Genomic DNA, 25632 nt, shown 5'->3' with positions numbered 1-25632 from the left:
TTATAGAACAATAATATGTCTTTACATTAATATAACATAACTTATTTAGCCATTCTTTAATTGATGGGCATCCACTCATTTACCAGTTCTTTGCCAACAAAAAGAGTTACTACAATCATTTTTGCACACATGGGTCCTTTTTCCTTTTTTAATGATCTCTTTGATATATAGACACTGTAGGGACACTGCTGGATCAAAGGATGTGCACAATTTGATAGTCCTTTGGGCATAGTTCCAAATTACTCTCCAAAATGGTTGGATCAGTTTACAACTTTCATTGCATTAGTGTCCCAGTTTTCTCTCATCATCTCCAACATTTATCATCTTTTCCTGTCATCTTAACCAATCTGAAAGGTGTGAAGTGCTATCTTAGAGCTGTCCTAATTTACATTTCTCTAATCAACAGTGATTCAGAATATTTTTTCATATGACTAGAAATGGCTTCAATTTCTTCATCTGAAAATTGTCTATTTATATTTTTGACCATTTCTCAATTGGAGAATGACTTGTATTCTTATAAATTTGAGTCAATTCTCTATCTATTTTAGAAATGAGGACTTTATCAGAAACCTTGGATGGAACCCCAAATTAAAAAAAAAAAACTAATGTTAATCATTTTTACATATAATTAGAAAAAATAAAATATTAAATTTTTAAAAAGGGAAACAAGTCTATATTACATCAAACAGATGCTGCTTCTACTACAACTTCTGTGCATATGTACACACATATATAAAATCTCTTTATGTATCTGTGCTTGTATGCATATGTGAATATGTGTGGATTTCTTTGCATGTGGGTGTACAAGCACACATATATATATATATATATATATATATATATATATATATATATATATATATATATATATATATATATATATATATATATATATATATATATAATTCAAGACAGAAATAAAGTTCCTTCCAAAATGGGAGTGTTTCATTTTCCTTGTTATTTCTCAAGTTTGACACATAACAGGCACTTAATAAATGCTTGTTGACTGATATGGATGGAGAAAAAATTTAGTATTTAGTATCCTGGCCAAATGTAATCATTCAGATTAATAGTCATTTGAAAGCCACTCATAAGCTTCAGAGGAATGTTAAATGAGAGTAAATAAATAATTACAAACATGAAAGAAGACCGGCCAAGCAAAAAGAGGGTGAATGTAACCTGGATGAGAATCTCTAGTCATTCAAAGAGCTTTAGCTCTCAATGACATTCCTACAGTATGTTGAGAGAGGAGGAAAACATGACATCCCTTCTCCATCTTGCCCTGATGAAAGTAAGGAAACAGACTCTAGATTTCATAAAATGACAGCAAATAACTGGTGGTGAGAAGTCATATTTATGAGTGCCTACATTTTCCAGCTGGTCCCAGAGATTTTGGCCAAGATCACTAAGACAAACTCCTATGTTTATAATGAATGAGTCCTTAAAAGTCACTGCAACAGAAAAATAAACCCTGTAGGATAAGGATCTAGCAAGAAAAGCACCTAAATATAATTTTAGAACTTTTTATCAAACACTTTTCATGTATGATGTATTTAAAAATTCATTTGGGAGGACCATTACTAATTCCATTTATATTGGCAATATCTGAAAATCCATACTCTGGGAATTATTGCACAGGATGACTTGTTTTCCACTAGTTAACAATAAAAAAAGGTTATAATGGTCTCGTTATATTTTTTTAGGTTCTTCTTAGTATTTTCAATCATTCTCTCTGATGTAATATTGACTCATTAGACCATTTATATCTGAAAACTGAAGATCATTGAATTGGCATCTAATTCCGGTCTCAGAAAGCAAAGGTCTGAAATTAAATCCCATAAATCAACTGAAAGCAAAGTTTCAGGAGTTAGACAGCAAACTTAGGTCTAGTTCTGTTATTTCTTAAAATCTTAAACATGAGAAAGAATCCAGAATAGTTATGAACACTTAAGGCTATGTCAGTATTTCCAACCAAAGTAATTAACTGTGAACATTTGGAGTTAAAACTCAATTCTAATCACAAACTTGCTTTTTCTTAGGGAGGGAACAAAATAATGACAAAAACCAGGCAGGCAGCTTTGAGTAATTAGGCAATGGTATATTAATGGACAGACATAAGTTGTTATCAGAACTCTGTTCTAAGGAAGTGAACAATATTTCTAGTTCTGTAAGGGAAACTTGGACGAGATTACAACTGGGGGAAAGGAAGAAGAATCTAGTATTAAAACATAAGGAAAAATAGATTGTACTGAAGAAAAACTATTAAGCTCAGATCAGGAAATTTAGTCATTTGGAACAATGACCAAAAACCTTACCCTCCTGCATCAAAATGTAATAAAAGCTTTGATGGAATGAAAACTATTGCTAATGTTGGACAGGTGGTAAGGAATGGCAACACAAATAAATACAGCTATGATTATTATATCTATTGAGAGGAAAAAAAGAAGCAAAAGTTACTAAGGGAAGAAAAGCAGCCTTACCTTAGAACCACAAAGTCTCTGGAAGGATGGGGAGCCATACTGTTCAAAACATATTGATAGATTTCTGTCTGTTTGTCCAATGTCTCCACAATCTTCCACTGCACAAAATCTTCATCCCAAAGGTGACGCTCTCTCAGAACTCGGTTCAATACTACTGAGGGGGGAGCTTCTACTTCCACGGAAGCCTTCCAGAGCCTCAGTGGATTTCCATCTCCAACCTTTAGAAAATAAAACAAAAGATATCATCAAACAGTATTAAATATTATTGGTATGGGGTTGGTGAGGTTGATATGGACTTAAGAAATCTCTGAAATTCAACAGTGATCTTGGAAAGTGTCTTCAGGCTGAAAAACAACTTTAGATAATTGGACATGTCCTTCTATGTTTTTAAAAATAAGTGCATTTGCCTCTATCTTCTGCTCTCTCCTCTCTTCAATCCATTTTTTCTTCTTTTAAATAGTATTTTTTGTTTTAATTACATGTAAAGACATTGTTAACACTAATTTTTGAATAAAAATTTGAGTTCCCAATTTTCTCCCCTCTTCCTCCTCCATAAGATGGCAAGCAATTTGATACTGTTTATATATGTGCAACTGTGCAAAACATATTTCCACATTAGTCAAATAAGAAGAAAAAGAACAAAAAAAATCCCCTACAATTAAAGTGAAAATTGCATGCTTTGAATTCCATTCAGACTCCATCACTTCTTTCTTTGGAGGTGAATAACATTTTCCATTGTGAATCTTTTGGAACTATCTTGAGTCACTGTATTGTTGGGAAGAGTTAAGTCACTCGTGAACGATCTACAGTATTAGGGTCGGTTTGTACAAAGTTCTCCTGCTTCTGTTCATTTCACTTTTCATCAGTTCCTCTAAGTATTTTCAGATTTTTCTGAAATTCACTGCTTGTCATTTTTTACTTCACAAGAGTATTTTAATTCATTGATATGCTACAACTTATTCAGCTATTCCCCAATTGATGGACATTCCCTCAATTTTCAATTTTTTGCCACCACTAAAAGAGCTGTTATAAATATTTTTGTATGTGTACATCCTTTTTTATAATTTCTTTGGGATACAGACTTTAGTAGAGATTGTGCTTGGTCAAAGGGTATAAGCAACTTGAATGCCCTTTTCTTTACTCTATTTTCTATAATGCTGCAAAAACTGACATCTCTAGAACCATGTCTAACCATGTCATTGCCCTGTTCAAAAAGTTCCCAGTGCTTCCTTAGAGCCCTTTGAATAAAAATATAAACATCTCTTTTTGCTACAAAGTCAGCCTTCATATAGTGGTTCCAGACTACTTTTGCAGCTTTATTATACAGTACTTCCCTTTATGCACTACATGTTCTAGTCAAACTAGCTTATTGGTTCATCTTCATATATGACATTTCCATCTGTCCTCCACGCCTTTACCTGGGCTGTCCTTCTTGCCCAGAAGTGTATTCTCTCTTCACTTTTATTTCAGAGAATCCCTAGCTTCCTTCAAATTCAATTTCAAGACCACTTTCAATATAAGGTATTTACCTATTCATCCCCTTCTCAACCCATATTGCTAATCCTGATTCTGTACCCCTCAATATTTTGTATTTTTTTGTCTTTTGATTTTATTTTGATTTTTTTGTCTTTGATTTTATCTTTTTTTTTTTTTTTTTTTAAAGACTCAGACCCATTATTTTATTGAGGTAAGGAACTCTTGGGGTAAGGAAACTATCTTGATCAAAGTAAATCACCAACTGTTTTTCCATGTGTAATTGTAGAAAGTTGTGTAGAGAATTGTCTAGAGTTCAGCTTCTTCATTTGTGGTTCTCTTAAACTGTGGGGTCTCGTAACTGAATGTGAGTGTTGTGAAATTATGGTTTGTTATCACAAAATGTTTCATTTGTATGGCTATTTCATATGCCTCTATACCTGTGGTCATATAAAAATTTCTTGGTTGAAAAGAGGTCAAAAGTGGTAAAAATTTAAGAGGCCCTGAGTTAGAACATTAGGAGCATAAGTGGATTTGCCCACAGGCAAAATGTGAAGTAGAATTTGAACCAGATTTTCCTGACTAAAAGGCTTGCCAATTCTCCAATATGCCACACTAATACTTATTTACTTATATTAATTTCATAATTATGTGTACACAGATTATTTAGTAGTAGAGGCAGTAGAGGAAGGAAGTTGACTCAAAGATTCAGAACACCTACTAACAAAAATGAAATAGTCTTTGCCCTCATAGAGGTTATAATCTATTTGGATTTAGCAGAATAGGAAGAAGGTTGATTTGAAATGATAAAGCAAGAATGATGATGCTCTTGACATAAATTGGGAAATTTAGAGAAAGGGTAGGTTGGTGGAGAGGAAAGATTATAATAAATTCCATTTTTGGAAATAATGGCTGTAAATACCCTCAAGATATCCAACAGGCAGTGGAAGTTTATGAGAGATAAATTAGAATTGGACATATAGATCTGAGTGCCAGCTGCATTCACTCAGCAAGTGAGTGAATAGGAAGGAATAAGAAAAAAGAGGAGAGGAGCTAGAACTAGGATATACTTTTGCTTATAGGAAAGGATAGCTCTATGGATGATGATCTAATAGGAAGTCTGAGAAGATGAAACAGGAGGTGAAGTAGGAGAGAATTTAATCATAAAAGCCAAGCCAGTATCTAGAAAGTATCTAAGAGGAAAGGATGGTAAATAGTGTCAAAATCTATAGGGAAATCAAGAAGTTTGAAAGGACATTAGAGGAAAGGACATTGGAATCAGCAGTAAAGATGATATTTGGGATAGTGATTTGAATAGAGACGTAGAGTTGGAATCTAAATTGCACGGAGTTGAGTAAGAGAGGTGATGTACTAATCATGAGAGAAGATTAGAAGTTTAGCGATAAAAATGATGAATGATACAAGATGGTAGCTTGAGAGAATGGCAGAGTTAAATAAAGGTTCGTAAAGGATGGAGAAGAACTGACCGTGCTGTATAGGAAGCAGAGGCCTACAAAAAGGGAAAAAATTAAGATGAAAAAGAGAGCTAACTTCTTGAGGAAATTAGAGGGATTAGCTTTGGCAAGAAGAGTCATTTCATCCTCAGAAAATGGAGTAAAAGAAGAGAAGATAAAAAAAGGGCTTTGAGGTATGAAATAGGAAGATTAAAAAGCTTATAAAAGATTGCTTCATTATTTTTAGCAAAGTATAAGTAGAAGCTATCTCCTAAGAGAGAATATGTGGTAGGGTTGAGGGAGAAGAGCTAGTGTGGGAGCATGACAATCAAGGAAGAATAAAATGGATTCTTGTACAGGAGTGAGGGCCCAACTGGGATTATTTTGGTAAGCCTGGTAAGTAATGCTGTGTCACTTCTTCGAAAAGCATTTAGCAGTTTATGAATAGGAATGGAGAAAGCAGAAAATAAGGGAGACCCAGGGCTGAGAGTTGACAGAGCAAGAATGGCAGAAAGACAAAAAAGATTTCAAGACTGGAGGTCAGTGCAACATTGAACTGGTTAACTACTGGGTCAAGGCAACAAAACCAGAAGTGAGAAGTGTGACTAAATGGAAAAAAAAAAAAAAAAAAGATATTTTACTGCACTAAACATTCATAAACATTCAACTTGAAACAATGGTGTATTACGGCAGCCTTATACTGCATTAAAATAGTGAATGGGTCCAGAACTTGAGAATTGATAATCTTCTTGTACAGTACCCTGGTTAGACTATATTTGTACTACTAGGAAGACATTGCTAAATTGGGAAGCTAAGCAGGAATGCAACTGCAGTGAAGGATCTTGAGATTGTGTTACAGGAAGAGTGGTTAAGGAAATGGAATATTTGTCTTGGAAAAATGAACACTTAGAGCAAGAGTTCTTAATCTTTTTATATATCAGAGAGATCTATGGAGTCTTTAGAAAAAAATTTAAGTGCATTTTATACATAGATAAATATAGATACATAAGATTAGATTACAGGGAAAGCTAATTATGTTGATCTACAATTTAAAAAAAATTTAAAAAGTTCATAAATATCAAGTTAACAGCCCTTGCCTCAGGGTGACCTGATAGTTTCTTAAAAGTATTTGAAACATTCTCAAGTGGAAGAGGAATGACAAATAACTTTCTTCCTTTCTCTCCTCTTCCATAAAAAGATGTCAAAAACTTAACTTTCCTAATCAGCTCATTTAGTTCTTAAATAGTATACTGATAAATTCAATTAGTTTGATCAAATTGCTTTGAAAATTTTTTTCTGGTTTTAAAAGTAGTGGCTCTTTCTAGAGGTAATAAACAACAGGTAAGAAAAGGAAGGTTTGTGACTGATGTAAGGAAAAACTTTTCCTCAAAATAGACCTGCCCAGAAGTAAAATGTGCTGCTTTAATAGGTAGTGAGTTTTCCTTCTGTGGACATACTCAAGATTACTTGTTCACTAATTGGTTGCATCAGATGCTTATTGAAACCCCCTTCCAGCTCAGTCCATAATTCTCACTCCCTGTTACTTATGATCATTTTAACTGTTAGTTTTTCATTCTATCAAAGTCAAATATAACTCTAAGTAATTTCCACCCACTCTTGTTAGTTTTACTTCTGGGAACAAGACAAAGTCTTAAATTCCTTATCTGGTAGAGGTATTTTGAGGTTGATTAACCTAGGAAATTACCTTTTTGAAAGCAAGGTCTGTACTGTCTGTGCTTGAACAAGTGACCCATCCTTTGAATTTTTCCTTTGCTTCTTTCTGTAGACCTTGGATGAGATGTTCCAGGTATACATGGAAATTTCCTCCATTCTCTTCCAGCTGTTTTCCCAGGTCTTCCAGTGTTGGAGAATGGATTTCAGCTTCCATATAAGAGTTACGAGACTGAGCTACCATATCATGTGGGACCTGTTCCAAAAGATTGCCAACAGGTTTAAGTCAAAGAAATATTTAGCTTTTCAAAAATGTTTTCACTCATAATCACTTTTTAAATAAATGTTTATTTTGCTCATATTATGTACAAGGCACCATATCAGGCACTGAGGAGATGAATCAATTAAACCACAAGCATTTACAAAGTCCTTGAGGAGTTAACAATTTCTTAGACTAAGTAATGGATAACAATAATCTTATTTGCCTAAATTAGGTTTTTTCACTCACCAAATATCACAGCTATATAATATTAATTTTGGAAATTGAGAAATACAGGTAATATATTATTGAAGTTATATTTATGGTGACAACTTTCAATGATTTATCTAGTTGTTCTATTTCCTTTTTTAATTTTATTCTTAATCCATTTCAATAAATTTGATTCAAAAAATGTATGATATAGTATAAAGAATATTGTGTTTTCATTTTGAAAACTTGAATACAAGTGCCAAACTTACCACTTGTAGGCACATGATTATGGATCAGTCACAATGTTTCTCAGTTTCTGTTTCTATCTTTGCAAAATGCAATCAATAATACTTTTTACTACCTACTTCATAGGTGGTACAATGCACAGGACTGGACCTGAAGTCAGGGATACTCAAGTTCAGATCCAGATCTACTAGCTGTATGATCCTAGGTAAGTTATTTAACTTTTGTTTACCTAAGTTTTCTCATCTATAAAATAGAGATAATAATAATAGCACCTACCTCTCACAGACTTTTTGTGAGGATAAAATGAGATATTTGTAAAGTTCTTTGCAAAATATAAAATTTAAAGCATCATACAGGGTGTTCCAAATGATGAAGATGATGATGATGTGGTGAGGACTGAATGAAAGTGACTGTAAAAGTCCTTCGTAAAAGTGAAGCACAGATATGTATACATATGTACACACACATGCATACATATTAGAATATATAAAATATGAAAATATATTTATATATAAATGAACAACAATTACTATGCCAGTCTAGTTGTAGATTCAGCAACATGCCAGGTATGAAGATAGAGCTTACAAATCCAATTATGTAACCATGAAAGAAGACAGTAAGTTCCTTATATTTTAAGAGTACTCTTTTTTCCCTTGACACATTATCAAAACCCTTAACCAATTTAAAAAATGTCGCAAGAGTCTAGTTCACTTATTGCTCAAATGCATCAGCTACTCAATGTATTAATTGGAATATGAACAATGTTTATTAATGCCAAAAAATACTGAATCTAGTCAAATCTAAAAGGGGAACTTAGATAACTGAAATAAAATGTACCAGCAAACCACCAAAGCTATTCCCCTACATTCATGAAAGCTGTCATGAGGTCTATGTGTTTGTATCTAATCAAAACCTCTATTTCAAGGGTTATGTCTTTGAGCTTTTTCAAATGAATGCTAGAAAAATAAAAGGTGCTATTATTTATATGAAGAAAATGGAGGAACAAACAAGTTTAAACCATAAATACTTTAAATACTCCCAGTGTCTCATCGAGTTCCAAGAACTATAAAGAATGCAGCCAGAGTTGTTCACTCACCTCAAAAAGTTTGTCACATTCTATTATCATGTGGGCAAGACCCTGAGTGGCTGCCAGATTCTCATTGAGGTCCTTTTGATCTGGCTTGCCTGTAGCATATTTCTTCTGTATCACTCTGTAATTGAATGCCAATGTCACATTTGAATGTAAAACCAAATATATTTTTGGGACCCAGAGCCCATCCCTCCTGGTTTCTATTCATTACCAGATGCTACTCAAATTCCAAACTTTCTCATTTCTAAACAAAGATGATTACCACACATTTTAGATATTCTGAATTAGGTTGGATTCTTGCCACTTTAATTATTTGTAATTGAAAGGCTTGGGAAAAGATGAGGATTACTAACAATTATGTAGGGAGCAAAGGAACCATTTTCCAAGATTTGAAACACTTAATTGCATGGTTCCATGTTTTGGTTTTCAGTGTAGCCTACCCATGAGAATTTATGGTATATAACTTTGCCTTCTTCTTTTCCTACCCCACAAAAAAGAACAACACAACTCATAAACCTTCCTAGACAAGTTCAAAATCATTCTCTGAAATGACATCATCATGAATACAATGAATTTGTTACTAAGATTAAATTGCCTTGCAAAATTTTCTTAATAAAAGTGCTGCAATACTCAAGTGTGAAGCATAATGAACAATATTTTTATGCCTATGGGGCAGGGCTAGGTTGGGAATCCTCCGCTTATCCCCAACCTCCAAACAATTCCTCTTACTGTTAAAGAAAAACACACCTTGGGGAACTTTCTTTCTTTAATAAATTAAGATGGAAAAGGGAAGGAGCGAGACACACAGCCAAGTTCATGGGTGTCATCTGATTTTCTTCCACTAAATTGACAACATCATTCAGGAAACACAATAGAGTCTGCAGGACCTCTCTGTTCTCATCAGCCAGCAACATGATGGCAGCCTGTACTGCCTGGAGGCGCTGATCTTTGGGAACATCTGAGGAAAGATAAGAACTGATCAGTGCAATAGACCTTCCAAACAAACTAAGAAAATGCTTATGGTGAAGTATATATTTCTTTTTTAGGGATGCAGAATCAATTATAATTTAATTAACATAAGTGATCTTTGCATTTGTAGAATCTAGAGAGATCCAGTAATTGAAAACTGAGGGTATTGATACAAGGGAAAAATGGAAAAATAAATCACTAAATAAGATAAATTCCTAAAAGTGAAATATAATGAACACAGTGGTAGTTGTGGCAGCTGAGGCAAATGAAATATACTCTTCAATTGTTTTCCAAACTGGATTTTGCAGAAGCATTTTGAGTAATAGAAATAAAGGTTCTGGGCAAAAAATTAAATGTTAGTGATATATTTTTTCTAAATATTATTATTATATTATAAAATGGTATGTTAAATATTGAACGTGACATGAAGAGAAGTCTATTGTGAGGAGAGAATACACAACACAATGGAAAAAGCATTGGCTTTAGAACCAGAAAACCTAGATTCACATGCCAACATTTACTACCACTGCAGCCTTAAGCAACTCACTCTCCCTAGGCCTCAGTTTCTTCCTCTATAAAATAGGAGAGTTGGGCTAAAATAGCACGTAAGCCCATCATTAATAGAATCTTTAATTCTTTGTACTTATGTCCCCAACCCCTAGAACAATGCTTGGCCCTAGCATGTGCTTAATAAATAAAGCAGGTGCTTGAAGCCCCCCTGATATCTATTTTGCTCCAAAAATTTTCACCTTTTACTTTCCAAGAGAGTCTATATTCACCAAACCTCAGCACCAGCACTTGTAATTTCTGTTCATATAATGCAAATTTCAAAATATTCTGTAGTTAAACTGTTTGGGGGGAAATACTGTTTTATAGGATGAACTTCCTGATTCTAGTCCCCTAGACTGGATGAATGCTGAACTCCCTAAGATTTTAAGACTTTGTAGTACCAGTGTCTAAAAGAAAGAAGGAGGAAGAAGCAATTATTAAGAGCTTACTATGTGACGGGCATTGTGCTGAGCATTAGGGATATATGGACAAGGAAAAACAGTCTCTGCTCTCAAGAGGCTCACATTCTAATGTGGGGAGATAACACACCAAAGCGGGCTGAAAAATTTGGTGGAGGGATAATGAAATGAAGGTACGCAGAGTGCTAATATAGTTTAACATCCAAAAAGTCAGAAATACGGCTAAGAAGGGAACGAAAGCAGGCCAGCCTGGCCCCTTCCATAAAATAGAGGCTGCAAGAGGAATTCCTCTATGGGAGAAGGTCAGAGGGCTGGAGTGATACTCCAAGATGAGTGGGTTACTGAGATAGCATGCTCCAGGTAATACGATATAAACTAGCAATAGAGAAGGCATGGTTCTGAAATCCAGAAGTCAGGAATCAGAGCAGGAGGGGAAATAAAAGACCATGTCTCACAACTGTCATGTATAGAAGGGACTGATACTAGAATGGTAAATACACAGAGACAAGAGACACACACATACACATACAGAGACATACATATCAGAGACCCACAAAGAGAGAAAGAGACAGAAAGAGTCACATAAACACAAAAAAGCATATGTTCTTCATAAACATCATATAAATGGTGTATGGGGCTTTTAACTCATGAACTTTTATCCATGTTTCATTAAACTTTCTCCCTCAGCGTTTAGTTTAGAATGCTCAGGAAAGCAAAAAGGGAAGCTTTTCATGAATGTCCCAAAGTAAACAAGCAACAGAATGAAAGAAATAGCCCATCTAATGGAAATTCTTGGAGGTGAGGTTTTCTCCAATAAGATCAAGCACATTCCGGTGGGCCCCTAGAAAGGCTGCACAATACCCTGCTGTATGGAGTGACAATACCCTCAGCTTTAGGAGTCTGCAATACTCTGCTGTTAAGTTTTCTTTGTGAAAGGAAGCAATTCAGCACTTAAATTAAACTCTTCTCCACAGATATTAAACTGACAGCTTTGAGGAGCCATTTCTATAAGCAGCTATCAGCTTCACAGCAGCCCTCTATCTAAATGTCTATCATAAAGATATCTACAGCTTCCAAAGTGACAATGAGACTCTTTTGTCTAACAAAGACCTCTCTTCATTCATTCCCTCCACCCATTCCAATTTGCCCTGAGGCTTATGGGACAATGACCAGAACTATCTTTCCCAAAGAATCTTACTCAATTTCTAACCTGTAATTTCTACAAGGGAGAGAAACTCGACTTTTCTTCACTATTTAACCATTTATTTTGAGCATTGTTTTTTTCACTGTAAGACTAACACCCCTTCTCCCACTGAAGAGTTCCTACTGGAGCTTCCATTTTGTGGAGGGCCCAGGTAGGTCTGTATTCACATCCCTTCTAGCTCTGTACCTCGCTTTCTCTTGTACTTCAAAATTAAGTTCCCACACCTTCATTACCATTCCATTATCAGCTCTATTTTCTGTACGGTCTTCCTTCATTGGAATCTGGAGGGGCTGACAGTCTTTTCTGCTTGTATTCATATATCCAGTGCTTAGCACAATGCCCTGATCATGGAATATAATAATAAATGCTGGTTTCCCCCTTGTATTTTTACTACTGAACATAAATAATTCTGAGAAGCAAGATAACTTTAGCAAAAATCAGTATCTAATTGTACAATAGAATTAATGTATACTAATGTTTTGTGTCTAGTGCTTCCAGTCAACTGTAAATTTAGTGTATTTGAAAATTGAATATTTCTGAATTCACTCCCAGTGATTATCTCATCTTACAGCTACACTCCATTGTCCTTTTTGGTTTAATCTGAACATATAAACTTTGTCAAAGGTAAGTCAATTTATTGGCATCCACTGGTCCCATTTTTTATAATATAAATGACAATATTTTTGAAATTCTACCACTACAGATTCTTTGAGAACTGTAAACACAGACTTCTCCTCAAAAATGTTTCTTACAGATTACATAAATCTTGTGCAATCAACAAACTTAGGATTGCTACAGTCAACCAGTGAAAGTCTATCTATTCATTATGGCCAAATATGGAGTTTTAGTTCATGGAATTAAAAAAAAAAAATCACAGTAGTTTATTTTAATAAAACAACTGAATGGGATCAGGTGAAATTTTCTCAACAAGTCTATGAGATGGAGTAGGTCAGGCCTTAGGCCCAATTTGCAGGAAGTCGAATGATCTCTAGCCTTGAGGTCTCTAGGACAAGAAAGGTCAGACCTTTCCACTTCAGGAAGCAACATGACCCACAGGAAGTAGACAATATTGGTAACCATTGGTCAATAATGGTTACTTCCTTTCTAGTCCATCCAATGAATTGACCTGAATCTTTTGCTATTTAACCAGCTTTACTATTTCCGCTTGCCAAGCCAGGCACATGTTGGGAGATAGGAGTTGAGAGGCTTTGGGTCTGCCCAGATGTGCTTAGGCTTCTCCCTGCAAGGACCAAAAAAATGCTTTCTCTTTATAACTGAAGATGTCTCTGAGTAGATAATTTAGATAAGGAGGGTCTAGCACCTATCCCCCACACAAGTAACCTTAGAAACAATTCTTTTTTATGTTTTTGGAATCTGCTGTCTTCTATAATGGACACTGGCCTTTGATTTAAAAACAAACAAACAAACAAACAATCCTCAGTGTTTAATTAATTAACTAATTAATTAATTAAAGGCACCCTGCTTTGGATAGATGAGATATTTCTAGGTTTTCCAGTGCTAATATTTCTTTGGGAAAATAAATGACAACATAAATCATGAAAATAAAATTAGAAACATGGTCCTTTCCTTTATTGATTTATTTACTAGGTAATGAAAATAAATGGTTTCATTAACTTTTTGCTTATGGTCAGTTTGGCCTCAACTGCATATTTGACTCTGAATTTCTTACAATTCTAAGGGAGTTAAAATATTTTTTAAAATATATATATATATATATATATACATATATATACATATATACATATGTGTGTATATATGTATATATATGTGTATATATATACATATATACACATATATATACATATATACATATGTGTATATATATACATATATACATATGTGTATATATATATATATATATATATATATATGTATGTATTTTATAGGTACTTCTGCCTCCATACCATCACACCCTTCCTTCTTCACCTTTGGAAGAGCAATTGAAAGACTTAAACCTAAAACCTTGACTTGGTCTCAAATTCACGGAGATTTTTAGAAGGTTATGTCAAAAAGTCATCTCCTTAGACTTATACTAAAGGGAACCATGAGAACTTACATTGATAAATATGGAGGAAAGTTTCTCCTAGTTTGCTTGTAAAGAGTGGCTCTGGTAGGTCCCGAAAGAATTGTTTAACCATATCTGCCACATCGTAAGCAGACTGATCCTCATAACTGACGTTCTCAGGGAAGGTTTCGTTCATCTGACGCAAGGCTTGGATTCGAGATTTCACTCCTGATTTCCGAAAAAGACCCACCTGAAATAAGCCAAATAAATGCTTAAATACAACATCAAACAATTTGTTTAACCAATTAACTTTTATTCTAGGATATAACAAAACTTGGTGGAGGTGGCAAAAGGACAGAGATATTCTCTTTTCCCTTGACCATTAACCTTATTTGCAGAAATTTTCAGGAAATAAAATGGCAATGGACAATTTTGTTGTCCCCTCACCTCCTTTTGAATGTTAAAGTAGATTTTGTAAAAAAAAAAAAAAAAAAAAAAAAGAGAGAGAGAGAGAGAGAGAGAGAGAGAGAGAGAAAAGAAATTATTTAATAGTTCACAAAGCCTTTGCATAAAATCTTTGTACATAGAAATGTTTGTTTGTTGATTAAATTCATAATACAATTGTTTCAAATAGTAATGCTATGTTAATTAAATTAGTGCAAACATTTCGTTTAATGTTTCCCCTTCTCTGAACTACTGCAGAGTTCATTATCTGAAGGTACTCATTTGAAATTTAGAAGGTATTGCCTGTGGTTATTTATTTTTCTATATGAATAAAGTAATGAAAGAGGCAGCTAGGTGATGTATTGGATAGAGCACTGCTCTGATGTCAGCAGGGCTGATATCCAGTCTCAGACACTTTCTAGCTGTGTGACCCTGGGCATGTCCCTTCACTCTGACTGCCTCAGTTTCCTCATCTATAAAATGGGCTAGAGAAAGAAATGGCAAACCATTCCAGAGTCTGTGCCAAAAAAATTTTGAATGGGGTCGCGAAGAGTTGGACATTATTGAGATGACCGAACACTTTTTTCATAGTTAGTGGAAAGCAATTCCCCAACTATACCTCCTTTTTAAACCCAGTGAGGGGCAACACAAGCTATTGATTCTGCTTTCTCTGCTGTTACCGCTGAAATGTATAATGAGAAAAAAGGGCCTGAAGTCACCAATAAGAACTAGTGGTGTCCCTAAAAAGCAAGGTGGATGTTTTTTTCTAGGTATCTTTCATAGATTGCCTGTTCCTCTACTTAGTGATAAAAATATTTTAAATTACTTATTTCTGAAGTCCTATGTTATTATGAAATCACATGAATAGTATTAAGATCTGTTATATATACATTCAACAAACTTTAACCTTACACATATACTTAAATACCAAGTATATACAAAACATTGTACTACCTGCTGGGGAAGGTATAGAGACTAAAAAATACCTAATGTTCCTGGGAAGTTCAGAATTTAAAAGGAGGATTTTGTAAAGACACAATATGAAATAACACAAGCATATAGAGGGACAAAGCTAGTGCTTTTATGAAGCCTAAGCAGGGATCAAATAGGAGGGCTAAGAAAGGACTTAGAACTGGCCTTTAATAGGGAGGCACCATGTGTGGTACAGTGGAAAAAGTGCTGGCTCTGTAGGCCTACATAGGGGTTGTTCAATTCTGTCTGACTTTGTGGACTCCATTTGGGATTTTATTGACAGAGATACTGGAGTGGTTTGTCATTTCCATCTTCAGCTCATTTCACAGATGAGGATACTGAGGCAGAGTTTAGTGACTTGTCCAGGGTCACACAGCTAAGACATATTTGACCCCCTGTGGGCTAGAGAATATAGACAAAAGTCCAGCATCCAGCTTGGTTGAAGCAAACAGGAGATAAAGCTGCAAGCGTAGAATGTTTGGATTTTTATATGGCAGCACTTGAAGTCAGGAAGACCCTTGAATTTGAATTTGAATCCTACCTCGGACACTTGGACACAGAGCTTAATGGCCCAGTGAGCCTCTAGATGGATCACTAAAATCTCTAAATCTCAGTTTCTTCATCTGTAAAATGGGGATAAAAACACTAATACCCCACCTTACAGGATTAATATATGTTGAAATAATATATGCAATGCATTTTGCAAACCTAAAAACATTTACATGAATGTTAGTTATTATTACTTGTATATTTTTAAATGAAATGGAAAAGTTTCTGAAATGCAAAATGAATGGGGACAGTAAACCACTATTGCTTTCCTCCCTTGTTTAAAAAAAAAAAATAAAATAAATGTGCAATAACCGATTGTCCTCTGGGAAAGGCAAATCTTGCTAAAGGTTTCAGCTTCTTTGTAGGGATCCTGTTTGTTGTTCCAGAAGGAAATCTGTGCCTATTTAAAATTGCAGTTAATAGCAAGGGAAAGATTTTAAAGAATTAGCAAATGTTCAGGTCTATGTAAATGTCAGCTGGAAGGAGTGGAGCACAAGGGAAATGATTCTCTGATACATTCTGTGGCAATAAAAGAACACAGCAAAACTTTCTCCAATGCCAAATCTTATCGACCTAATCCAACAGATCAGTATGTGCATGGCTTTTCTCAGTGGAACTGTCAGTTAATTTAAAAAGTTTTTCACGTAGTCAGGAAACAAAGCCTTTTATGCAGCATGATTAGCTCCATGCTGTAGGTAGCACTTGGGGGGAAAAAATCTAACCTTGTTTCTTTCTCAGATATTGCAAATTACATCAAGTTGCTTGGGAACAAAAACACACTGTCAAAAGACCAAGTCAAGACTTGGAAGGGATTATGAGTGAAGGGTTAGAGAGCTCTTTCTTTAATTTGTTTACTTCTCTTATTTTTTCTAAAGCAAGTGATAATTCTGGAAGCAGTTCCTGTAATGTGCCATAGGGGCCATACTACACTGGGACTTTTCAGATTTGAAATAGCCTAATGCATGAATCAGAAATATTTATTCCCAAGTGAGCTGGCATTGTTCCACTTGAGAATCATTACCACTATTTCCCCTTTAAGCTTATAGCAGAGGAAGCAAAATAATGATGGAGGAATTAAGCAGACATATTTTTATGTAAATGACAGAGGGACATTTCTTCTTTTGTCTGTTGTGTCTTGCATCTCCTTGCAAATATTAATATGCATGTACATACCCCAAGGATGATTTCTTTCCACTATGCCATTTCTGTTACTTTCCAGCTACAGCAAACAACCCCAAATGGGAATTTAATTATTTTAAACATGTCTAGGACTGCACCATTACTTGTTCTGACTTAGGCCTTTGAGGATATTTTGAGCATGGAGAGGTATAGGCACTACCTAAAATTCTGGCCTTAATCTATTATCCATATACTCTAATTCCCACAGAGATGTGTGGTAATATTGGGGGTTTTAGTTTCTCCTAATTTTAAATCCCTAAAGGATAGGTGGTCTTAAGACTTAGGCAACGCTAGTCAATAAATTAAAAAAAAAAAAAAAATTTTTTTTTTTTTTTTAGTGCAGTAAAGTTGAGAAGCTTTTACATATAGCATGACAGGGGAGGAAAAGAAGCTTTTTTTTTTTTTAAACTGGAGCAAAGGCAAGTATCAATATGCTCTCTGTTGTCAGTATATATTGCTTCTCTGGGAAAGTTCCTGAAAAGACTGGTTATTTCTAAGATTTTAACTAAACTGAGCATATGTTTATTGCTTAAATTATTTTCCAACTGAAAAAATATGGTAGCCCTGAAAAAAGCATTTTTAAAACTGCTGCTTCTAAGGGAACCCTTCATCCTGACTACTGAGAGGGAGGCCTCTAACTTCCTCAGCTTCATTCTTAGACACAAGTGACAGAACAGTTAGCTAGTTAATACAAGTACTTCTTTCCATCCTTAAGTAGGTCAAATGAGATATTTCAAAGTGCTTAACAGTGCGTGGCATATAGTAGGTAATTAATAAGTGCTTGTTTCTTCCTTCTTAGTAACTAATTTAGTCAGCATTCAAGAGGGGAAGAGGTTCAAATTGAGAAAAATTTAATCAGGCTCAGGAGTGGTGCCAATGACATTGACCCACATTGAGGACATTACCTTTCTGGTTAGCTCAATGAGGGAAGGGCAGCCTTCATTTGTTGGGTATAATAACTGACAAGTGCCCCCCTCCCCCAGTTGCGCGCTCTCTCTCTCTCTCTCTCTCTCTCTCTCTCTCTCTCTCTCTCTCTCTCTCTCTCTCTCTCTCTTTTAATGGATCAAAAGCCTGATATAGGCTCCTTATCAAAGAGGTAAGAAATGAAAATGAATCTATCCTGGCTAATATTCTAGAGAAGCCTGTTCATGCCTGACACACTAGGAAAAAAAGCAGAGAAATCACTCTTTAGCAAATAAAAGTTCCTATTACAATAGACAAGGAACACACCCTTATCTGATGAACAAGTGCAGATTAGTTTGGCCTTAGTTAAAAGTAGCACAAGAGTAACTGAAATCCCTTTGGTATCCTTATTTTTCAGCTTAGTAATTCAATTGTTATGAGACCTTAGGAAGTCAACCTACTCTTAATGTGACTCAGATTCTATAACTAGGAAACAAGTGTGGTCAGCTATAGCAAAATAGAGACAGATGAATTTATTTCTGCTACATGTTGACATTCCTGGATAAAGGGCATTCTATGAAGAGACAAATGGATTGACTACAATTTCCCCTCCCCACCCTTTTTGGTTCCATTTTCCTTTTCTTCCTTCTTTGTCCTCTATACAGAAACCAGGCTTTTAGAGAAAGGATTCAAGGTGCCATTGAAACAGTGAGGCTCCGGAGCATCATTCATTTTATCTAAAATAGGTGACTGTGAGATGTGGGGCAGTCTTCAATACTGAGTACAAAGTGTCTTTGGCAACAGAATTAGACTTCTAAAACTTACAACTACATTAGAATGATAGGTTGAACACACTGTGCTGCATTAGAATTCAAATTTGATCTACATAATATTAAATCTCCTCCATGGCATCCTGTTTATGCTAATTGTCTTTGGTGTTTACAATATTTATCAGGACTTCCATTTCCCCTTCTTAGAGATGAGCTTAGTTAATAAAGAAAGATTGGCTTGTGTGTGTGTGAGAGAGAGACAGAGACAGAGACAGAAAGAGAGACAGAGACAGAGACAGAGACAGTGAGAGAGAGAGAGAGAGAGAGAGAGAGAGAGAGAGAGAGAGAGAGAGAGAGAGAAGACAGAGACAGAAAGAGAGACAGAGACACACACACAGAAAGAGAGATACTGATTCTACACAAACTATCATGTGGCAGGTTTATATCACAAGGTTAAGCCTGTAGATCTATGCCTTCATTTCTGCCATGAATCTTATCCACTCTTCAATGTGTGCAGTTGATTTAGGACTGAAATTAGAGCTTGGCCAACAAAGAAAGGCACAGAGACTGTTACCCAATGCTATATCTGAATACAAATGGTTCATAATTGAGGGCTAGATTTCCTCATTTCATCTACAGCCAGCTGTAGGGGCCCAAAATGGATAAGTTATACTTTATCACACATAAACTACTCAGCATCAGTGAGTGGATGAGGTGAGAATTTTGGCAATACTTCAGGATTCCCACAATACAATACTCAAGAATTTAAAATCAGTGCTTGTTACAGGGAACTGGGCTTGCCAATTGCTAAGAGGATTCAGTAAAAAAATCCAGTGGCAAAGCTTTGAAAGAGGCTTATGCAGTGGCACGAGTAACGGTTGAAGTAGACAAGGTTATTTAAACAACCAGCTCTGGGTGGTTCAGAGTCAGGGAGTGAGAGCAATCTTTACCTTCTTTGGGGCGGGGGTCCCAAGTTCTTAGCAAGAACCATTCTTCTTGATTTAAAGGAGTTAATGTTATTGGAAAGATAAGTTTTATTTTATTTTATTCCATTTGATATATACATATATATATACATATATATATATATATATACATATATATATACATACATACATACATATATATATATATATATACATACATATATATATATATGTGACTTGAGCAGGATCACATAGCTAATGAGTTTCTGAGGCTAGATCTGAATTCCTGACTCCAGGCCTGGCATTCTATCCACTGTATATATCTCTTACCTGGCCTCTTTATTTTTCTTAGGTTTATTTTTGACTGTAAATAAATGTGTCTTTGCTTTAGTTTCTTTACACTAATGAGCCTATTCTATAGGCTTTCATCATACATATGCATAAATATATACACACACGTTAAGGTGAGGATTTCCCACCTATCCCAATTATCACAGGAGTTTCACTAAAATTTTCAACAATAAAACCTTGTCACATAGCTTGGCAGACAGTTGACTTGGGCTAAGTATGCTAGTTAGTGGAGAAAGAGTTCCTCCATCTTTCTATATGTTCCTCCTAACCAGATCTCTGTTCTGGGACAGGAGGCAATTCCAAAAAAGTCTGGGCTCCTATGAGGAGCCATGCACATTCTGGCTTAAAATGAAAACACCACTTACCTGATCAAGGCAGTTACTGCGTAGGTATCTCAGGGCTTGTTGAATGCTCTGAGGAAGAGGTTGTCCTGTTCTCTGGACGTGAATGATCAGTGGAACACCAAAGACATTCTTATCTTTGTAGTCAGGGACTTTCATCCTCTTCATGAACTTTGGCACTGACCTAAAATTCACATGAACCAGGTTATATAGGTTCCTAGAAGGGTGGCTGTGGATCTTTTCTTTTTTTCTTCCTCATTTTTTGTTTGCTTGTTTTTGTTTTAAAGTTCATTGAACATAAATAGAATTTAGGTTTTTCTGCTGTTAATGAATATCATGTGAGACTTTTAAAGATTATGAAGCAACCAAACAGAATTCAGTTTAGTAGTAGATAGCTATAAATCCTGTTCTCAAGAATAAGAGTCTGGCAGTCTTAAGGTCAGAAACTGTGATCTAAAGGAATACATTTAAAACAAAACAAAATAATAAACAAACCAGGAAAAGAGGGATGTACCCATCTTTTAAATCAGAATAGAGAAGTAGCAACCCTTTCTTTTACTTCAAGTTTCATTTCAGAAGAAAAGAAATTGATACTTTACTATAAATATAATGGATAATTTATTCAATGACTATAACTAATAGAGGCATAGTTTTGAGTATATTAAATTTTTATTATAAAAATGGCCACAATTCTGATTTTTTGGTCTAATTTTTTTTTCAGTCAACATGTTATCAACAAAATAAAAATGTTTAAATCCATACTGAATAGATTTCTGACACTTATAATATCTCAAATTCTTTAAACTACCTGAAACTGGTCAAGAGTTAAGTCCCAATCTATATTTTTGCCAGCTCCTTAGACACAAGGTTCATTGTATACTCTTATTTGTATTTGCCAATGAAACTAAAATATAAATTTTTTGACAGGATTAGACCCTCTTTGAATTTAATAAATGGAGTAAGTGTTGAGCTCTTCCAATAAGCTGTACACTTATGAGGTACAAACGACAGATGTTCCTTTTCAATCTGCCAGACTAATTTTATGGCAAGTTTATTTTTAATTCCTCTGTTCATAATTAATCATCCTTTACTCATCTTTTTTTTTCCTTCCCTAGAGCCTGACTACCTTCCCTGGAAACCAAGTGAGGATTACATATAAAGCAAAGCTTACTAGAATCTAGGTTTCTGCTAGCTGTGACTCCCCATAATGATGTGTGGGGCTGCAGATGGCAAAGCAAGGCTTAATGGATCATATTCAGTAAACTATAGAAAAGGTCACACTGTGAGGCTGGCTTTTCAGAACATAGAAAATAAAGAGATCAAGGCTTTGCTACTACCTTTAGTTGCTTCAGACAAGAATAAACAATTTATTCTTAGGTAAATATATGCTCCTTACCATGTCCAGCCATGTTTATTTGACATGGAATACTTCTCCATGATGGCAGATGAGGCGAAGGAGGGAGAAGCGCTGGAGGAGATTCAACTGGCCAGCTGTCTGATTACTGATTTGTGGAGACGCTATGGAATGAGTTGGCTGATGGGAGATCTGGAAACTATTCCATCGTATCCTTCTATACCAAAAGACCAGAGGAATAGACACAAGACAATGATTTATTTGGCAAGGATTAATACACACACCACAACACGACACACACACACATACACACACAACACACATAGCTAAGAAAACCAAAAGAAGCAAGGCAGTACTGTGGATTGAACTTGAATCAGGACTTTAATTTGAATCTAGTCTCATACATTTGCTGGCTGTGTAACGTAACCCCAGACAAGTCATTTAACTTGTCTGCCTCAGTTTCCTAATCTGTAAAACCTGGATAATGGCAGCTCCTAGTTGCTGGGGTATTATGCTGGGTTTTTTTGGGGGAGGCTGGGGTTAAGTGACTTGCCCAGGGTCACACAGCTAGGAAGTGTTAAGTGTCTGAGACCAGATTTGAACTCGGGTCCTCCTGAATTCAAGGCTGGTGCTCTATCCGCTGTGCCACCTAGCTGCCCCCTGCTGGGGTGTTATGAGAATAAAATGAGATATTTGTAAAGTTGCAGAAAGCAAAACAAGACTCACTGAACTGAATTCAGTAAACTACAGAAATAGTGATGCTGTTAAGCTGGCCTTTCACAACCTAGAAAACATTAAAGCTCTATAAAATGCTATTATCATTATTATTAATTACAATTAACCACATAAAATTAGGAAATAGAAAGAGCCATCTCCTTCTGAAATCCTTTTGTGGTCCTAGTAATTTTTTTAAAATTAAAAATAAGTATTTCTTAAGTATTCATAGGTTATAGATTAGTTATCTAAACTACTTTTCTATAAATAGTAATTATAGAAAAGTAGTTTTCTGCATTACTTTACATATCATGCTTATATTTTTATTTAAAACCATTGGTTATTTCTCTTAACTCCAACTTTTCACATGTAATTCATTTGGATTTAGGAGGAGATGACAAATAACAAATTAAACATATTCTCAGTAACCATAATACATTTCAATGACTCCCAGAGATGCTTCTTGTGATTTTCCACACATAAGTATTAATCTACATGGTATTAATGTTCCTTTAAGAAAGAAGGAAAGGATTTTGTACCAGATAATCACCACATAGTCATAGTATATTTGCACTGTAAGTCAAGGCTCTGGTGTTTATTAAAGAACATTTCAAACTAAAACCAAATTTACAAAAGGCTATCCTATGAAGTCATAGAAATTCTCCTTTTGATTAAATTAAAATTTTCAAATCATAATTAAACATTCTAGACAAAGTTATAAAGTAGAAATAGAGGCTATCCACTCAGGATTATAAGAATTCAACTTAAATTTAATCACTGCACTTTTTTGAATGAGTATTTCTGTTGACATAGTTTCCTCATAATTAGTGGAGAAAAAAGGAAATAATATGACTGTTATTACCAACCTGTTTGGCCTGGTGAGTGATGCCCCGACGCCAGAATCCCTTCTTTCTCTGACTCCAGCTGCCTCTGAGTCATTAAGGGAAGTCCCATCCCTCTCCATATCACTAGGTGTTGTACGACCATCAGAAACTGAGTTCCCCTCAAAATCTAATGTAATTTGGTTAGGAGATGGGAAGGGTGACAAGCCAGATTCCCCAACTAATGCATCATCTGTTTGTAGTTCAGGCAAGACATTCTTTGACCAGTGGTTTACTACCTCTTGGAGTCCATTAACATGTTGCAGAATGTCATCTAAATGTGGGAAGAGGTCATCTTTCTCCAAGTCCAAAAGATCCCCAGTGCTGGCATACAAGTGTGAGCCTGGGACATTGTCATAAATACTAACTCTACTTTCTCTGTGACAAGAGGCCATAAGTCTGGGTTCCTTTGTACTAGGGCACTGTTGTCTACCCAGAGAGATGCTGCCCGTCCTCCAGTTCACCCCATTGCTATTATCTGTTGGAGAGAGGCTTTCAATAGAAAGTGCTTTAGGAAAAGTTCCTGGTTTGTGGTCTTTGGGGATATGGACCACAAGGTTCTCCTGGGAGTGAAAGTCATTTTTATGGTTTTGGTCAATGACTTCCTGTAGTACCGTCCCAGACAGAACGTCCAAGTCTTCCAGATACATCCCCCCGCGTTTGCTGACTTCATGGCACTTGCGATCCTTCAAGCAGGGTGTGCTCACACCACTACTGCTGTTTTCTGACTGGCTGCTATCACTGCTGGATTTGGCAGAGAATGGAAGTCCTTTCTTGGTTGCATCTTGGTTTGAGTTTTGGAAATCCCCATTTGCTAATGGAACACAGTGCATGGTCTTTAAGGATTCTGGCTCCTGCTGAAGAACAGGTCCACTTATCACCAAGCCACCTGTCCTTGCTGATCCTTTTACCTTGCCATGTGTCCCCCTAGGCCTTAATGTTTCCATGCGTTTTAAGAAAGATTTGGCTCTGGTTCGCGTTGGTTTCTCATTCTTTGGGTGAATATAATTGGCAATGTCTTTGGGGTTCTGTAACAAGCTGCCACTGACTAAAGTGGAGTCGAGCATGACTGGGGCATCCCCACAGTACTGCCCTGAACAATCAAAAGCCTCTCTGCCAGTACTGTTAATGCCAGACTGGCTCCGGTTGTCACTTCCTCCGCTGCTTTCACTATGAATAGAAGAGACCTCAGGCTCACTCAGGTCAGTAAGGACGCTTTCACTGCTTGTGGTGGTTTTCATTCTGACATCCCCAGATGATCCATGTCTGTTTGCTTGGGGGAACAATGTGTGGATGTCGTCCACTCGAGACCATCTCCTGCTTGTCCTTTGAAAAGTCCATTTGTTACTGATACATAGATCTTCTTCATCTGAGTCATCACTCTGAAAAACATGATGATATAATAGTTGGAAAACTACATTATTTGTGGAGGAGTGGAAGTCAAGAAACTGAGTTTCTAAGCCTAGTTCTGCTATTAATCAGTCATGCAATTTACTCTGAGACTCAGTATTTTCATCTGTATAAAGGTGAAACAAGAAGCATCCAGCTTCAAAATTCTACACTCCTATTCTTACTGAAACATACAATCTGTTGAAAAATAGGAACTTTTGCTCCTCATAAGGATTATTTCTTACTATCATGGTTTTTACTTACTTCCCCATCCCTTCTAGATTTCCCAAGCAAATTAAAATTCACTGTTTCTTCTATCCATTCATAGTAGTTCCATTTCCAGCCCTCCCTGATATCCTACAGTACCCTCATTTCCTGAGTCTGCCCACATCTCTTCCATTATCTGTATATGTTCCAAAAGCATCACCTGTATGAGACTTTCCATAATTGCCTGCAAAGAGATGTTAGCCTTTTTCCTGACCTCACTGCCTAAACATAAAACTGCAATAATACTCTATTTACTGTTCAGCTCTTTCCTCCAAAGCCATAAAATGAAATTTATTAATACAATTGTTTTTACTTCTTTTATTTGTTTAGCATTTCTTCAGTTACTCTGAATAAGCTATATCCTTGATAGGGTTTGCCTGTGTCAATGTTACCTAAGTTTGTCTTTAGAAGTCGAGGAGGGAATCAAGCTACTGCTTTAAGATGCCATTAATCTAGTGGTTACTGTGGTGATCATTTCTGGTCATCTAACTTGAGGAGCAGAATAACATAACAGAAATTACATCGTGGTTTGAGTCAGATCT

General features: G+C 35.7%; 1 protein-coding gene across 1 annotated transcript in view; it reads right to left on the bottom strand.

The window, feature by feature from the left end:
• STARD13 (StAR related lipid transfer domain containing 13) overlaps positions 1-25632 on the bottom strand; it is a 683440-nt gene that overhangs the window by 8752 nt on the left and 649056 nt on the right. Inside the window, 9 exon segments of the mRNA XM_074303504.1 lie at positions 2481-2698; positions 7113-7334; positions 8890-9004; positions 9631-9841; positions 14102-14300; positions 20510-20669; positions 21882-21931; positions 21933-22056; positions 23420-24816. Coding sequence (XP_074159605.1) covers positions 2481-2698; positions 7113-7334; positions 8890-9004; positions 9631-9841; positions 14102-14300; positions 20510-20669; positions 21882-21931; positions 21933-22056; positions 23420-24816 — 2696 coding nt within the window.

The sequence above is a fragment of the Sminthopsis crassicaudata genome, chromosome 3 (genome assembly GCF_048593235.1).
Source record: "Sminthopsis crassicaudata isolate SCR6 chromosome 3, ASM4859323v1, whole genome shotgun sequence".
In the NCBI taxonomy this organism is placed as follows: domain Eukaryota; kingdom Metazoa; phylum Chordata; class Mammalia; order Dasyuromorphia; family Dasyuridae; genus Sminthopsis; species Sminthopsis crassicaudata.
This window is presented reverse-complemented; position numbering and strand designations above follow the sequence as displayed.